The sequence below is a fragment of the Podarcis filfolensis genome, assembly GCF_964270895.1.
Source record: "Podarcis filfolensis genome assembly, chromosome: 14".
Taxonomy (NCBI): domain Eukaryota; kingdom Metazoa; phylum Chordata; class Lepidosauria; order Squamata; family Lacertidae; genus Podarcis; species Podarcis filfolensis.
In genome coordinates, this window is record NC_139616.1 from 45,760,867 (window position 1) to 45,778,580 (window position 17,714).

A 17,714-nucleotide genomic window follows, 5' to 3' on the forward strand; every position below is an offset into this window, starting at 1 on the left:
CAAATTAAGAGGCTCTTCTGTTTCACACGTACCCATCTCAACTGGCTAACTGTACACACCTCACAGGTTCTACACAAATGGCTTGAAAATCCACATTTCCTTTGATGTACCCACCAATCAGAAGAGAGACAACCTTTGAAGAAACACAGAAGCCCCTCAATCAAGCATATAGCTTGTTATTGTTTTTATAATGTCCTTTTAAAAAATTTGTTTAGTGTATTCTTTTATAACTGTAGGTTGCTTTTGAGACATTTGGGTAGCAAGTGACAAATAAATGTATTAAGAAAATACTTACACCCGTGATAAGAGGCCGGAGAGCCTCCTGATTTGCCATATTCTTGCTCCGAGTAGCTGGTGGAGAGATTAGGCTGGCTGGAGCCTCTGCCAAAGGTGATCTGATTACTACCAACCCCAGTGGCTACCTGTGCCATACGCTCTTTGGTCTTCAGGGCTTGGGCCCTCTCTGTCTTGAGCCGATCGTCATCTTTCAGGAGGGACACCAACTGCTTGGACTTCTCCCGCACATTGATGCCCTGGTCCTTACCATCCCGGTCAATGTACTGGAAATCCTTCAGAGTCTGGATAGCAAAGATGTTCTCTTTGCATTGTTGTGCCACCCTTTCCGACCCAGTTTTAATCAGGTAATCCAACAGAGTTAAAGCCTTATAAACATGCCTCCAGTTTTTGCCATGGTCATTCAGCCGCTTCCAGATCATGCTCATGATTTCAGAAAAGGCCACCACATTGTATGTTAGATCTGCTATTTCGGTCATTAAGGAGCTGGATGGGCCCCAGGGGTCATTTGAAGTCGCTTCCCGAACTTTTATTTCAGCCTCTGAATAATTGTTCACAATGTTTTTCATTTGTCTCCTAATCGAAGAAGATGTCATTTTTATCTCCTCCTAAATCAAGGCAGATTCCCCCCAAAAAGACCTCAGAGACCGGCCACAGTTTTCTCTAATTTTCAAGTCCCTGTGATATGAAGACACGATGTGTGTGACCAACTTGGAGCAAGTTCTGGTAAAGTCATTTCCTCCCCTCACGAAAGGTACAAAAGAAACTGGAAACTCTGACCTGAAAAAGAAACACAGAAAACTATCAGTTGCCATTTTAATTGTTCGCTTACATTTAAAAAAGCTAGCCAAAGCAAACATTCAGATTTTCCCTGACCTGTCACCAAAAGGTAATTTTCTTGTTCTAGAACTACAGAACAAAATTATTACACCGGATAGGATTTCCCTCACGAACCAATTTCATAAGCAATCTGTACATGAAATCCAGACACAGGCACAACAGCCCTAGTTGTAGGATAAAGTGCCAGGAGAGAAGAATGGAGTAAAGATGAAAGTGAACATTGTGACACTGGACTTCTGGTCTGAAGCAAGTTCTGTTAAAATTACGTACTTCCTTCCCTTTAAGTACACAACAAATTTAAGACAGTCCATCCTATTGGAGGAACAGCATCCACCAGAAAGGAATCAACTCAGGGCTCAAAGCCCTGTTGCCAACACACACACACACACACACACACACACACACACACACACACAAATATAAAGGCTCCCAGCCATTATCAGGAGTTCATGCACACCTCACTTCCATTATCCAGTTCTCTCACACACCCAAAGACATTATAAGTCAAGAGCACTACGCTTTTGTCAAGATGCTACTTGACCAGGGTAGGGGAGTCACAAAGTGAGTCAGAAAACAATGCACAGTAAGATGTTTTCATTATAACTGTGCATTAAATAAATTAATCTAGCAGATTACCGCAAAGTCACTAAACAAACTTGCAAACTCAGCAAAAGTAGAGGCCCCCACACAGCAAATGAACTTGCAACTGCAGCAGGAAACCAAATTAAATTTCATGCAGCAGCTGCTGGTTGAAAATACCAGAACAGGAACACCCACACGAGCTGCCTTTTCAGAGGCAGAGAGCTGCTAGAACAGTTGCAGTAGCCTGTCAGTTTATTGTCAAAGAGCACTCTCTCGGTCTCTCTCAGTCTTGTGACTTATTCGTGCAACTGGAATGCCATCCGCAGTTAAGTTCAACTGATGCCTGTGATGTTGTCACTGGTTTTGTCAGACAGGCCTCAACAATTTTGCCTTCCCATGGCTTCATCAGTGGCACAGCAGCTTAGCTGCATCGCCGTCCACATCCTGGGTTGTGACTTGCATGGCAGGAGGGGCTGCTGAAAACTAAGGAAGCTAGAGAAATTTGCAGTCAAATCCTACCGCCAAAACTGCACTGAACTACACTATGGTCCCTTTACTACTGCGGTTTTCAGATATTCCACCATTCCCTAAAATGTCTGGGGTACAAAAAATAAAAAATGTCAGATGACGCTGGCCAAAATGATGGGAGCCCATCAACATCTGCTGAGCCACAGGTTAACAACTCCTGCTCTAGACAATTCAGGCACCCGCAAAAGACCTTTATAACACAAGTAATGCATATGCTCCTAACTATTAATTAAGGTTCCTGCCTCAAACAGCTTCCTATTAATGTACTAGGCACTCTACCTCCAAGGAGAAGTTGTTTACGTTTTAAAATTGGCAATACAGCGTCATTCTCCACCACCACAAGCCCAGTTCCAGAAGTGAGCCTGCTCAGGAAAATTATTATATCATATCATATCATATCATATCATATTATTACACACAGAGTATATATGCAGCCACAGTACATTCTAGAATGTATTTACACTACACAACTTAGTCTCTATATCAATCTAAATCTCATAGATGATAATACCAGTTCAGGAAAGATCTTAAAACAGTGGCTCCCATGGTAGTAAGGTGGGTTTCAGCACCATCCCATATACCAGTTCAAGTGGAAGCGGGGTGGGGAGGACTCCCACTACAAGCTTGCCTTATAACTAAACCAGCCCAATTTGGTCCACAAAGAGATATACAAAAGTGGATGCGGAGTTGAAATGACCTTCCAAGGTTTCAGAAGCTTTTTTACACTTACACTTACACACACACACACACACCCCAAGATAGCATTCAAGCTTTTAATCAAGTAACTGCAGGTGTTTTTCCCATCTCTGAGTGCTTGTGGGAAAGTGATGTGAATGTATTATGGTCAGGTGCATAGCCTACTAACCTATGAACTCTGTAACCTGATTTAGCAACCTGCAGCACAAAATATGCGTATGAACACTGTCACAGGCATCTAGCATCACATGAAGTGATGCAAATGATCTGATGCCCAGAGCTCTTCTGTGAATCAAGTTGACCCCTTTTGCCTCATCAAGAATGTGATTTCTGCAAACTGTCAGGGGGTGGGGGTGGTGAGAGAGAGAAACAGATCTGCTTAATAAGTTCACTTGCCAAAGGCAGAGACTTTCTAGATTTTTGCTACTTCCAAGTCCTCTTGAAATGGGTGGGAGCTGAGGACTTGGCACTTAATTCTGAACAAACATGGTGAGAATTGGGCTTACAACCTTGCTACACCAAAGCATATAATAAAAGCCTGCTTCTTTGCCTCATGGTGGCATAGGGAGTGGGTGATTTCTACCAGGGAAACAGCAGGAGAAAAAGGGCTGAGCTCTTCCTCCATCCACCACGCCTCTGCTCAAAATCGCCCCTTTCTCATGAAGGCTTGTAGCAAAGAACTGGGCTGTTTCTCTTTTTATTACATCCATCCATCTGCAACATTTAATTAGATCCTTAATGATAAGTATGTAAGTCAATGAACAAATTGCTTTGGGTACCAATTGCGCTGCCTAAGAACACATGCTTTAAAAGTATTTCAAAGACTTGTTTCCAAAACTAAACGGGGGGAAAACAGAACTGTTCTGTATGATGCTGAAGAGAAGTGTGCATTAAAAGAAGCTATGAAGCTGGGCACAATGCATAAAAGCCCACATGCAGAACACATATTAGGTCTCCTGCACCATTGTGCAGAAGAGAAAAAGCAGCAATTCATGTGAATAGAACAGCATGGAGTGCTGGAACAGCCCCACACACGCTGTCTCACTCTCACACAGGCTATTTAAACACAAAGTTATTCAGAGATGGGGTCAAACTAGGGTTTGGGAAGCAAGCTTTCGTTCAGGAAGGGGGCAGGAACCAGAACTACTCTTCTGAAGTCTACACACTGGTCTTCTTCAAACTCCCAGTCTGTGAAAGGATGACGGCAGCCTTCAAACACTAAACTTACGGACGTTTTCCATTTCCTCTTTCACCATTCAAACAGTAGGCCTGGTTACTGAGAAAAGTAGGCAGGTGGCAAGAGGCAAAGAAGGTTAATTGTCTAAGGGGCTCGTTTCTCCAAGATAAAAGTGTATTCATAGTCTAAAGTATTAGGGGAGAGGGAGTTAAAAGACATTTCCCAGTAGCAGGTTAAAAAAAGAAAGATCCCAAATATTGGAATTTAACTCTTGAGTAAGAGTTTGTGGGTGAAGTATGGACTATGCCAACCTTCCCCAACCTGATGCCCTCCAAATGTTGTTGGATTCCAAATCCTATCAGCCACTTCCAACGTTGTCAACGGGCAGGAATGGTGGGATTTTAATCTGGTCACATCTGGTGGGCACTAGACGGAGGAAATATACCAAAGATCTCTTATCAGAGTGCTGAAAATTTACCCCCATAATCTTATCTGGGTCGCTTTTGTAAAATAAGTGTACTTTTGCCACAATGAAATCTACAGGAGGAAATACAACTGGCCTAACTTACATGGTAATAACACTCAGGAAAGTGTATACAATATGCTCTGAACACTTAAGAAGTGTTGTTATATTATTTGTCATGTTATCTCACACCACTTTTGCATGGAATTTAATGTGGTGCACACAGAATTCCCAGGTGGTTCCCCATTGAGGCGCCAAACAGATATAGATCCATCAAGCTTCAACAAGGTTCACAGGACCCTGCTCTGGGACCTATGAACTGCAGATTATGAACATGAGTATTACAAGATTTGAGGCTTTTGTCCTTAATTTAAGTAAGGCACCCCCAAAAGATTCCTCTTTCAGCCGTCAGAAGTATTAACAGGGCAGGGACAGGAAGGATAACAGGAAACCTGACGCAGCAATATGCTGCGTCAATGAAGTCGTCTGGATAAAAAAAGAAAAACACCGCAAACGAAAACCACATATTATTAGTCATTCTGAGCAAAGAAAGGATGAAACTGTAGAGTTAGTAAAATAGTGGAGAAATTCTGTTACATCACCATATAATCAACTTGCTGTTGAAAACAGAGAAGGAGAGAAGACTAGGGACACACCTGCCCTGATCATCTGACATTTAATTGAAGGTTGACATTCTCCAGGTTTCTCTGCAGATGCAAAGAGGCCACACTCTAGCTCCTGGTAGCTCTATGGTGAAAGACTTGTACCCTTTGCATCAGGAAATAGAGCAGAACACCAGTTCAATTTTAGACTGGCGGTGCACATAAGCTCTAGAACCAACATAGTCAAAGCATATCATCACCCAAGGATGTGATACTCACGTAGACTCCACTGTGTTCATTTCGAAACAGAACTTGACCAGTCAGACATAGCTTGACCAGTCAGAGAGTTATTTGAGTTTTTAACAAATAAAAACTTGACATATTTTTCTTCTTTCTTTCTTGGCTGGGGGTCAGAATACCTCAAAGATATTAAAAAATAATGTTTAGATGTTTTTGTATGTATGTGTTGCCTCTTGACAAATTTCAAAGCAGTGGGAATTCCAAAGAACAAGTAGTATTTATAAACATTATTCTCTGGCAGAAGTAACAACCAAAGTGGGGTATACAATCTGCAGTTGTACAATATTCACACACACCAGCCAGCCTGTAGGACACTATATTGCTGTCACCCGAAACCTACAGCACTTTTGCATTCATGTGTGTCTAAACTCCAGGGAGAGCTACTCCAATAACTTGCGATTACTCTCTGAATTACCAGCACCAGAAGATCAACTCACCATTCTAAACAAAAAAACGGATAACCCAGCAGGTCCCAAGGGTGTTAAACTTCTACAAATCGTTAAAGAATGAAAACTGCAGTCTTCGGCAAGGGACAGAACTAAGTGTAAAACAAGCCATGCCCCACCCCCAATTTATTTCCTAATTGTTCAACATCTGGAGAAAACCAAAACCTTTGCCCTGCTTTCCAGAGTTATCTACATATCAGGTCCATTTCAATATGCACATAGTTAACAAACATTTATTTATGGAAATGAGTGCTGGCATGGACAGACCACTGCATAACACTTCCTAACAGGGTTAACAGTTTCAGCACCCAAACAAGTTTGTATGTTTTGGTACTTCATGAGAGTTGTCAAAAGATTTTAGTTTGAATTACACGCAGTTCCATTTCTGTTAGGTATTTTAAAAAAAAAAAAAACCTGCAGAAGCAGATTACAAAATCAGATACTATTCTTAAATATCTAGAAGCTGTTTAAAAAAAAGAAAAGAAAAGAAAGAAGAAAAGCTAACATTCTGAATGTATTCAGCAGATGTTTTTGAATGCAACTAAGATAAATCCAGTCTTACTTGCTTCAGGCTCCAGCTCTCTTCAGCATTCAGCTGCACATATTCTAAGTCATTTCAAGCCCCACTTTAAAGATTTAAAAATATGAATTAGATGGATTAAAAATATTAATTTTTAAAATAAACTAGATGGACACTCATTGGGTACAAAACTATTGTCTACCCAGTAAAGCGTAGCAATGTTCTTCAAATCTCTACTGGGGAAAAAAATCAGAAATTCAACAGCAGCAGCAATATATAACATTTGGAACCCTGTTAGGATTTCATGATTTCCAGGCTATATTTTGGGATGAAAGCCACTTAGTACAACCACCTTCCAGCAGCAATTGTCTTTGCCACAACAAGACAAAGTCAAGTTAGGAGGAATAGCACAGAACAGAGACAGAGAAAATCAAGTGCCTCAGATAAATTTTACTTCCTAGTTGACTGGCCTGCAGGGCAGGCAGCAGCAGAGTCTTGGAAAGGCAGTCAGGTGCAAGCCTGAGTATGTCATAGCAGTTGGACCCATCGTTTTCCTCCCATTCCACAAGCTAGCCATTTATGACCAAAAAAATCACTAAATTTCATCACAATATACCAGCATTTTATTGGTGCCAGAATGGCTTTGTCATTGCTTTCTGATCCCATCCTCCCTATTTATACTCTACTCTATCTATTTACTGTTCACTGACATTTCACACAAGTGGGTGTTCACTTGCTCTTATACTGGAGGGGAACAATGCTACCACAAAGCCTCTGCTGTCTGTTCCTTCGCCGAATGCTACTTTCTGTAAATTGGCTCCAGGAGAAAGTGTACGTTCCCTTTTTCTCAGACATGCTCCTTTATCACCAACAGCTTTGCAAATATCCTTCTCACTCTGGATACAAATTAACCTAAGATTTTAAAAGCATGAGGCAGCATTGGGGTTAGGCAAGGTAGGGGCAGAGCTACCTGCACTAACTGGTGGGAGCATGACAGCATTCAAAGAGCACCGTAACTTGCAAAAGGCAGCAATCATACTCCTTATAATAGAGTCATGGTAAATTTTCTGCAACAGGGAAGACTTAGGCCACTGTTCCTGAATCTGGTGCCCTCCAGATGTTGCTGGACTGCAACTCCCAGCATCCCTGTCCCTCAGCCATGCTGCCTGGAGGAAGCAGTAGTCCAACACATCTGGAGAGCACCAGGTTGGAGAAGGCTGGGTTAGGCATTTTCATGAACAACGCTTTTCGGCTTGACGTTGAGAAGAGCTACTTTTAAGTCTCTTGCACACGAAAAATCTTTAGCGTACTTTCAATCTTGCTCAAAAGGAGCAGCCTTCGCAAAGGGAAAGATTTTTGCAATTCATCATTTTTAACTGCTCTAACCTCCTTGACAACTGCACTTAACAAAGAGGTTCTTTGCCATCTGTTTAAGTGCCTAAAACAGAATGCCTGTGTTGAGAGTCACCTTCAACACTTCCAACTTAACACTATTAATTCAATTAAGACCAGACACTCCAAGAAAGAGACAATGCCACAGATGCACATCAAGACCTTATGGCAGAAATGATGGACGGCAGGAAGGCAAGGAAACATTAGTAAAAGTAAAGGGAATGCTGACCATTAGGTCCAGTCATGGACGACTCTGGGGTTGCGGCGCTCATCTCACTTTATTGGCCGAGGGAGTGGGCGTACAGCTTCCGGGTCATGTGGCCAGCATGACTAAGCTGCTTCTGGCGAACCAGAGCAGCGCATGGAAACGCTGTTTAGCTTCCCGCCGGAGTGGTACCTATTTATCTACTTGCACTTTGATGTGCTTTCGAACTGCTAGGTTGGCAGGAGCAGGAACCAAGCAATGGGAGCTCACCCGGTCGCAGGGATTCGAACTGCCGACCTTCTGATCAGCAAGCCCTAGGCTCTGAGGTTCAACCCACAGCGCCACCCTCGTCCCTCCAAGGAAACATTACATCTCAGCAAAAGACTGGAAATAACGGTGAGTCCCAAACACAGCTGAAGATCTTTCATTGTCTACTCCAAATGCAATGCTACCTCAGTGTTGCCAAGTAATGGCTTGTAAATTTACAATTTGAACTTAACTTTTACCCATTGCAATGCAGGAAACTGCAGCTACCAATATTCAGCAGGTTAGCAGATACAGCTATTGTACACAGGCTGTAGGTGATGAAGAATTCGTGCCTTTGTCAAAGAATTGAGGAATTATAGTACCAAGGAAAGTATGCTTGACACTTAGTCAACTGCAAACATACCAGCCAAACATACCCGCTCATAATGACTCTTTGTTTGATGTTACTGGAAAGGGGTGCTCCAAAACTAGAAGGCACAAACTTAGATGCACTTTATTCTGTTAACAAAAATCCCGATTCTCATCAAGAGGTTTCAAAGCTCACTGAAAAATCACAAGCAATATGTTCACTGACAGACGTACAATGCCACAGTTTGCATTCTGTAACAGAAAACATTTCAGAGCAGATGTCGTGTTCATGCTTCCAAGTTGTTATTACGAACAGAACATTTTGAAACTGAAATACCTGCAAACAAGTCCTCTTAAGGGTCACAAGAATTGGCAATGTGTAAGATTCACTGGTTTATTCAAAGTCTCCCAATAAGTAGAGGCAGGGGACAACAACAAAGTATAGGACGGCAAGAACGACCTGTTTTGTTTCACAGGTTTTCAAACAGTTTCTGCAAAGCTCTTAAAAATAAGCTGCATACTGAAAGAGAGTCATGTTAATTGAAGTATTTAAGTCAGCAGGATACTTGTTCAATTTCAACACCCTGCCTACTCGCATCAGAAGCACCAGGCATAGTTAAAAGAGCAAAAAGTTGCAAAAGCCAACCACCTTAGGATTTCTTGTTTACCCATGAAAACAGTTCACATTATTTAATCATGGCTTTGGAGAGCTGATTATTTCAGTTCATGAATCCCGACAATTCACAAAAAGCAATTTTTAAACCTTCAACCTGATTTAAAAAGAAAATTTAGCCTTCAACATCATTGAGGGAATAACACACCAAATAAACATGGACAACATTGCAAAATAAAGGCAATCCAAAATGTAAGTATAATTTTCCCTATAAAAGAAACAGGAATTGCTTCAAGAAGCTTCAGACTATCAATATTTCCATCAGCTAAAATAATTGGGTGCTGGAGTAACACAGCAGAAATTCAAAGAACCAGGCTTTTGAAATTCTATTCTAAAGGAATTAAACATGACTGAGCCATCATGGTCACACACAAAAAAAACCCATTAGAAGTTGAAGCCTATTATTTCTGGTTATGTCCAGTATTAGAAATGTGATCTACTACCAACCAAGGTTGCTCTAAAAATCATTGGAGACTCCAGCAAGCAGCCACAGAAGCTATAGAAACTATGGGACAATCAGGGATCGAAACTCATGAAGGCTGCTCTGAGGACTGATATCCTAAACACACATTATTTCCATGGCCCATATATTTCAGTGGGGTTTACTTAAGAACAAGCCTAGTTAGGACTGGGAGAAAAACAACACACCATTCTGCTGCTTTCCACAGCTACTCCATCCACCACCATTATTTTTAACCAGGGACTGATTAGCATGCAGGAGGATCAGCTGCCACAAACCATAGTCAAGGAAGGAAAACTATCTTGTCCTGAATACCATAGCTTCCTTGCTTCCTAAAAGCCAACATTAGTTTTCATTCGTCGGTTTCTTCAGAGATAGCTTGCAGTAAATAAGGAGATGCACTTATACTGTAGCCAATGAATGTTAGCTGGCTCCAGCTTTAACCATGTGTAAGCCCTGTGAACATCCAGGCATAATGTATTACTGGAGCCAGACTGATGGGACAGGCACAGCCCTACCCAATCCATCTTGGTCTGATGCAAAGGTAGAAACTAAGGAAGAGAACTGGTCATTTCTGCCTTTTTATTATATTTGACATTTGCATCCCACCCTTCCTCTAAATACACAGCACAGTTGGGAAAGTTATACTAGAAATGACCTGTCCAAGGCCAGATCGCATCCCTTTTTCCAAACCCAACGCTCTAGCCACTGCTCCCTACACTGACTTGTATTATTTATTTATTTTATTGCATTTACATCCCACTTTTTTTCTCCAAAGAGCTCGAGGTGGTGCACATGGTTCTCCCCATTCTCATTTAATCCCCACAACTCATGTGTGGCAGTCTACAGCAGCTTTTCACATTTTCGCCCTTCAGGGAATACCTTTCAGAATGGACTGATCTGCTAAGGGAACCAGTTGGTTTGCATATCCTGAGAGCACTTAAAAGAGCTGCCGGGTTTCAGCATCACCTTTCACAAACCTTGCAGCACACAACACAACACTTTGCAAGGGAAGACTTGGTGGCAGTCAAGCTGCCATAGGTAAGATTGTCATTACTGACCATACACAGGAATGTTTGCTGAGCTTCAAAGTTCCCTCGAAGACAGTTTGAAAGCATCACAATTCACAAGAAGGAATGGGTAGCATAACAGATAATTTGGTTACAGCAGCAAAATTGCCTCAACCCAAATCCTACAGAGACAGAATAGTCTATGTTAGTGCATGATTATTTCTGAATTCACCGGTTAGAAATATGTATATATATCCTATGACTTATGCCTAATAAGATTTTAAAAATCCACTGTTGCAAACAGGGATGGATTCACCTCCAGGCTGCACTACAACAGCCAGGAAGCAGGCCAACATACACCAAGCAAAATAAATTTCATGCTACCATTATGTGGGAACCCCAGCTTTGAGCAGCAGTCGTACCTCAGAAGTCGGTTGCCTTGTGAGTCGAATGTTTTGGCTCCCAAACGCTGCAAACCCAGAAGTGAGTGTTCCGGTTTGCGAACTTTCTTTGGAACCCGAATGTCCGACGTGGGTTCCGTTGGCTGCGCCTTGGTTTCCAAATGTTTTGGAAGTCGAACGGACTTCCCGAATGGATTCTGTTCAACTTCCGAGGTACGACTGTAGCTCTCTTAGGTGTCTCCCAAAGCAGTGGCTGTAGAAAATGGACCACTGCTGAGGTGGTGAGGGGGCCAAGGAAGGATTGACAAGGTGGTCCAAAAGGTTACATAGACTGGATCCGGCCCACAGGCTGCCAGTTCTCTGGCCCAATATAATGACTAGAACTGATCTCCAACTTCAGAACTGTTCGCAATTGTGGCGATCTTTTACAAAGCTGTAAGATTCACTGCTTAGAAATTTTCTAACATTAAGCAGTCTATTTTTTTTCCCATGTAAACAACCAATAAATGAATATGGCCACCACAGAAGTTATTTGAGGCTTCATCCCCACAAGTGGTGTATGCCATTTAGCAATGGCGTAGAGCAACTATTTTTAAGGATTCCCTGAGATCATGCAGGGAAAATGCCATCAACTTCAAGGCGCAAAGGCATTCAAGGAATCAACTCTACTCTGCTAAGCTTGTCAAGTGGCTACAGAAAGCTATCCGGTTTATTTATACCAAGCACAATACATATTACAGTAGTCCTAAAAGCTGCAAACACCCCAAAATATTCATATCTACAAGTCAGTACTTGAAAATTCATCTGTCTAGTTTGGCTGGTTTAGTTTGATCCGCGACATACGTCAGCCAGCGCTGCTCTGCATGGAAATTACACACAAGACATCTGCTAAGATCAGAAGGAATTAAGGTAATCTGAGAATGTCAGTAAATAACATTACCAAAGAATACTTCCATTCCAATTAGAAATTCCTTTTAGGCTTCAATCCCATACACAGTGGGAGTAAGCCCCATTTAACTCAATGGGTCTTACGGTACTTCTGTGCAGGCATTTGTCAGATTATGTTGTTAGAGATGGTAAATGGGAAAAAATTAACTATTTCAATTATTCTGTAGTTTTCATGTACTGCCAAAAAAATTACCCTAAAATGGCTGTGAAACCCTAAGTGGCTGTTTCACACACCACACAACGTAGTACAATAGAAATTTCCATTACCTCTAAAAAATAGCAGTCGGATAAGTAAGTTAAGGCTACACAGGTGTATTTCCATTATTACAGTGTTCAATTCAGCATGTAAGAGGAAACATATGTGAGGCTATTGTAGGAACATGTGCTTCTCTGTAGTTTGGTCCTACAAATAAGTTACTCAGAATTCAGTCTCATTTTTAAATGGAATTTACTCCCAGCTAAGCATTCTTAGAACTACAGTCAACTACAAGCCCATTCTTTCACAGAAGTAAACCTTAGTGAAATATATAGGCTATAGTGCTGAGTAACCTGCAGTCACGTTAGGCACTCTTACCTAATTTGGAAGTGGAGGGGGGGGCTTTTTAAAAGACGAAAATTCACCACACATATTACGATTTATTTCTCTGATTGGCATTAAGTAAAAACCAGCACAGAACACAACTTAAGTTTCTCGGTTATTGTACTAGAAATAACAAAATATAATCAAGAGCACATATTACCAGTATTAGCAGAGAGATTAGATTTTCATCATGGCCAGTAACTTTTTTTCAGATCGGAACAGTAAATATGTTTTTGTACAGTTACAGTAGAGCAGTACGATCATTTTGTGTTAGCAAAGCTATGTATCACATTCAAAGGGGTAACTCCCTATGCAACTACAGTTTTAATGCATATTTTAACATTATGTTCTCCAGATCCAATAACATTACTTTCAAACATCTCTCAAACTAATCAGATTTTTTTTTAAAAATGAAGAAAAAGTCAGCTGCAAATCCACAAGTTGAGAGTGTCAGGGGATTTAAAATGTATTCAGTTAGATAGATATGAATTGTGCAGCTCATCAACCCCCTTTCTGAGAAATTTTAATCAAATCTAGGCTAGACAGAAATGGAAAACAGATATTTGACTGCCATTAGCTGTTCCGGTATTGCAAGGATAAGCTTAGATTTGCTGCTCAGAGGGGGGGGAAATCAGTGGCTACAGACTTTGCTGCCACAATATGAAGAAACTGTTGCTGCCAGCCTAATGGAGACAACAAAGGCTACTTGGAATGCAGGGTGTTAATTTCAAGGCAGCATTACACGCCACCTTGACACACTCGTGCACAAACGCACAGAAAAACAAAAGCCTTCCAAACCTTGCCCAAGCCCATAAAACACCCCCATACACACCCTGCTTGTTCATGCTCCCATTGCAAACCATGTATGTTCACAGGCATGTGTTCCCATAAGCTGGTTTCCTCTGTAGAGACTCCCCAAAGCATAGCCCCAAGAACCCACACCCCTCAACGTCTTCCAGTGTCTCTTCTCGTCCCACCCATCTCACAGCAACATATGCCAACACAAATAAGCTTCCTCCCCATTATCTTCCTTCCTTCCTTCATGCACCCCATTTCACTATCCCCAAACAACCACCTTCAAGATATCCAGTCACTTTAATCCCCAAACACGTCCCTCTACTCTACACCCATAAATCCAGCTCTCCCTCTCATGCTTATGAGGCACCCCGTTTCAGAAAACCCCAATTTTTTATCGCATGCCCCACCTCTTCTGCATCTGAGGAGTCTCACAATAGCCAGTATAAACAGAAATGTATTTACAAAACCAGCCTATGTATCAGGTAAGTTAGTACTAAAAACAGCAGTACTGTAAAAACAAACAAAAACCAAAATCTTCACAACGAAATGTTGACCCTTTGGGGAGCAGAGCTTCATAATGGATCACTTACTGAACTCACCCCTACAGAGTAGGGTATGCATGTGTGCAATTGATAAGGCATCGTGAATATATACGATATGGTACATAGATGTAACAGATACTTAATGCATATATATATATATATCTCCATAACCTAAGTGTCAGTGCATAAACATTTTAAGACGCCTATGTTAATACATCAAATGTAACAAATACTTACTAGTCAGTTCAGTTTAGCACACAGAAACAAAGCAAAACAGGTTAAAAGACGCAGAAACGAAGCAAAACTGGGAAGATTTAAAATGCCATAGCGAAACACACACTAAAAAAGAAAAAAAAAAGGCACCCCAGGTAATATTTACAATGCCCAACTTAACCCAGCAACAAGCCCATCCATCCATCTGTATTGCCAAACCAGCTAAAAATGCCACATGGGAAGAGGCAGAGGAAGCAGCGCCAATTGGGGGTGGGGAGCAAAGATGCCTTTCACGTCTCAGAGGCGCTTGCCCCCCACCCCCAAGATACCCGCTTTGCAGACCCCGCCTTAGGCGACCCCGAGCCCTGGCCGACCCCCTCACCCAACAACAACACCCCCCCCAATTCTTCCTCCTCCTCCTCAGCCCCCCGCCCCCGTCTGCCTCGATACACCCGCTTCGGGGACGCACACGCCCCCCACCCAGCAGCCACGCTTGCTCTTTCCCCACCTCCCTCCAGCCTGCGGCGGGGGCTGAGGGAGGGTCGGCCGCCCTGTCCCACAGCGGCCACCTGAGGCCCAGGTCCGGCCCACCTCCCCTCCATAAAAAAAAAAAAACAACCCCCCACCTGCTGCTGCTGCTGCTGCTGCTTTCGCAGGGCCCAAGTGGCTCCTCCGGACTGGAGCGCCGCCAGGAGCAGCAACAGCAGCAGGAGGAGCAGGAGCAGGAGGAGGAGCGTCGTGGTCGCCGCCGCCGCCGCCGCCGCCTCTCGGACTGGGTTTGACACCCGCCGCCCACACGCGCCATCCAACATGGCGGAGGGAGGGAGGGAGGGAGGGAGGGAGGCACGGAGAGGGACGGGGAGAGCGAGACAGGCAACGCGCGCTCCCGCGCGGGCGAGCGAGCGCGCCGTCCCGCCACAGAGAGAAACAAGTGGGCGGCGGGGGGGGGGGGGCTTCTCCTGTCTGTGTGAGCGCGCGCGCGCGTTCTCGCCCATGGTTGTTTTCCCTTCCTCACAAGTGATAATGTGAGGATTTATTTATTTTTTTCTCCCTCTCAGGAATTTCATCCACCCGCATCTGTTTTTCTTTGGAAAGGGTAGGGTGGGAGGTCGTAGGAAATGGGAGCCCTAAAAAAGGAAAAGGAAACCATCTATGTGGGGGCGAGTGTTTTGTGTCTGTGTGTAAATAAATAAGATCACGCCCTCTTTTATTTGGCTTGCTCTTCTTCTTTTTTTGAGGCGGGAAGTCTGTGGCTGGGTATAAAAAAAGACCCCCGCTTTTTGGAGGGTCTAGGGGAGTAAGGCTCGCGCGCCCCCTTTGGGGGTGCAAGCACATATTTGTATACAGTACAAGAAATAAATGGCTTTTTTGAGGGGGCGAGTCTAAATATAAAGACTAACCTTCCCCTTCCTTAGGGGGGTGAGCGAAAGTATGTATATATACATACAAATAAATAAGATGACTCCTTTTCTTTGCGGTGGGGACAGTTATGTCTGTGCATAGATAAAAACCCACCTAACCCCTTTTGGTGGGGAAAATGTAATGGAAGCGTATGTGTATATATAAATAAGGCTCGTTCTCTTTTAATTTGTCTGTATATACAAATAAATGACTTCTTTTTGAAGGGGGGAGTCTTTTTTGTATGTTGGGGGAGATGTTGAAGGGAAGTGTGTGTGTATTAAAATGAGGCACTCACACATCTCTTTTTTAGTGGTGAAATAAACATAAGACCTGTCCCCTCTCAGTTTTGGTTTTGTGTTGTTTTTGTTTGTTTGTGGAATTGCATCAGGAAATTACCCAGGGGGTGAAACATCTCTCTCATTCATATATATATATATATGGGGATGTAAACATAAACACATAAATAAAACTTATTGGCCAGTTGTTTTGTGACGAAAGGGTGTCCCCTCAGTTATCAAATTTCCCACCATTTTCTAAGGGACGTTTTAACGCCAGAGCCCCAGGAACCGTAGTTTGTTCCCTCGCGGAAGTACCATTCCCAGCAACCTTAACAAACTACAGCTCCCATGATGCTTTGAGGGGGCAGATGTGGTGCAGATGTGGCCAGATGCAAAAGAGAACGGGGCTCCTGCACCTTTAAATCGTCGAATCGGGAATTTTAGACAGTGCAGAACCTACTCCAGATTCCACATGCACAACCACTGAAGGTGCTGGAGCCCCGTCCAGGCCTTTTTGCATCTGGCCCAGTGCCGGATTTATGTATAAGCTAAACAAGTGATAGCTTAGGGCCCCACTCTCTTGGGGGCCTCCCAAAAAATTAAAGGGGAAAAGACACCTGGATGTACATTTCCAAAATATAAGAGATAAAACAAATAAAATAAAACCTACATACAGCAACAGTGTTTTGTGTTGTGTAGGCTCCTATGATGTAAATCATGGCCCCCCCGCCTGCTAGCCTGTTCCCTAAAATATCACTGGTTTGCTCCTTTCTATATATAGGGTGCCTACATTCTGCACGGACTGGTTGTGTGGCAACATGTGCAAATGGCTTTAGATACCTATTAGGTCCATCAATTACCATATAGCATATATTCAACACAAAAAACAGCGACAATTTGTTGTTGACAAAGGACAGCTGGACATAGAAAGGGCCCCATTACCTTCAGTAGCTTAGGGCCTCACCAAACCTAAATCCAGCCCTAATCTGGCTGCCCTACCACAGACTGACTTCCCTGTTCTCTTGGAAGGAGGGCTGGAAAATACATGTCTCCTTGTTCCCCCGCACAACATAACAGATGACTCAGTTGCTGGAAGTCACAAAACCCCTCTCCGCTTGAGAACAGAATGGGAACCAGGCTCCCTCTCGCTTGTTGTGGGAGCCGAGCTAATCCTCCTTCCAAGAACACACATCTAAGGCCACAAAAAAGGGCACGGAAAGTAAATTAACTACGGGAGGGAAAGCTGAGGGGGAAGTTATGGGAACACAGGAGAAGACAAGGAGAACATGAGGTGCTAACGCATGCCCCCCCGGTTGATTTGTAAGAGATTGCTCTCCCAACGCTCAAGACTGAAAAATATCCCTTAAAAACCATGGCTTAACGCACATCAAAGTTATTCCCCACCAAGTACAGTGGGGTGTAGTGGTTAGCTATAGGGGTCAGGAGTCTGGGTGCCTCCAGGTGGTGCTGGGTTCCCATTTCCCAGTAGCCCCACAAAATATAGGCAATGGGAGGTGTGGCCCAACGGTATCTGGAAGTGCAACGTGGGTCACAACAACACCTTAGCATTTAAAGCACTCCACATCTTAAAAAGCAGAGACATCACCTTGCCAACAAAGGTCCATATAGTTAAAGCTATTGTTTTCCCAGTAGTGATGTATGGAAGTGAGAGCTGGACCATAAAGAAGGCTGATCGCCGAAGAATTGATGCTTTTGAATTCTGGTGCTGGAGGAGACTTTTGAGAGTCCC

General features: G+C 43.1%; 2 protein-coding genes across 5 annotated transcripts in view; one reads left to right on the forward strand and one right to left on the reverse strand.

Annotated features, from left to right (window-relative positions):
- Positions 1-15,177, reverse strand: part of EPN2 (epsin 2) — a 38,639-nt gene extending 23,462 nt beyond the window's left edge. The window contains exons 1-2 of one of the 4 annotated variants that reach the window (XM_083585723.1): positions 14,912-15,177; positions 296-1,074 (exon numbers count right to left, since the gene is read on the reverse strand). In XM_083585723.1, coding sequence (XP_083441849.1) covers positions 296-890 — 595 coding nt within the window. In that variant the 5' untranslated portion in view covers positions 891-1,074; positions 14,912-15,177. Of the gene's footprint in view, positions 1-295; positions 1,075-14,309; positions 14,549-14,793; positions 14,883-14,911 lie in introns of those variants that run through there. The other 3 variants (XM_083585725.1, XM_083585724.1, XM_083585726.1) reach the window with 3 other exon arrangements.
- SHMT1 (serine hydroxymethyltransferase 1) overlaps positions 1-17,714 on the forward strand; it is a 329,147-nt gene that overhangs the window by 76,084 nt on the left and 235,349 nt on the right. The window lies entirely within an intron of this gene.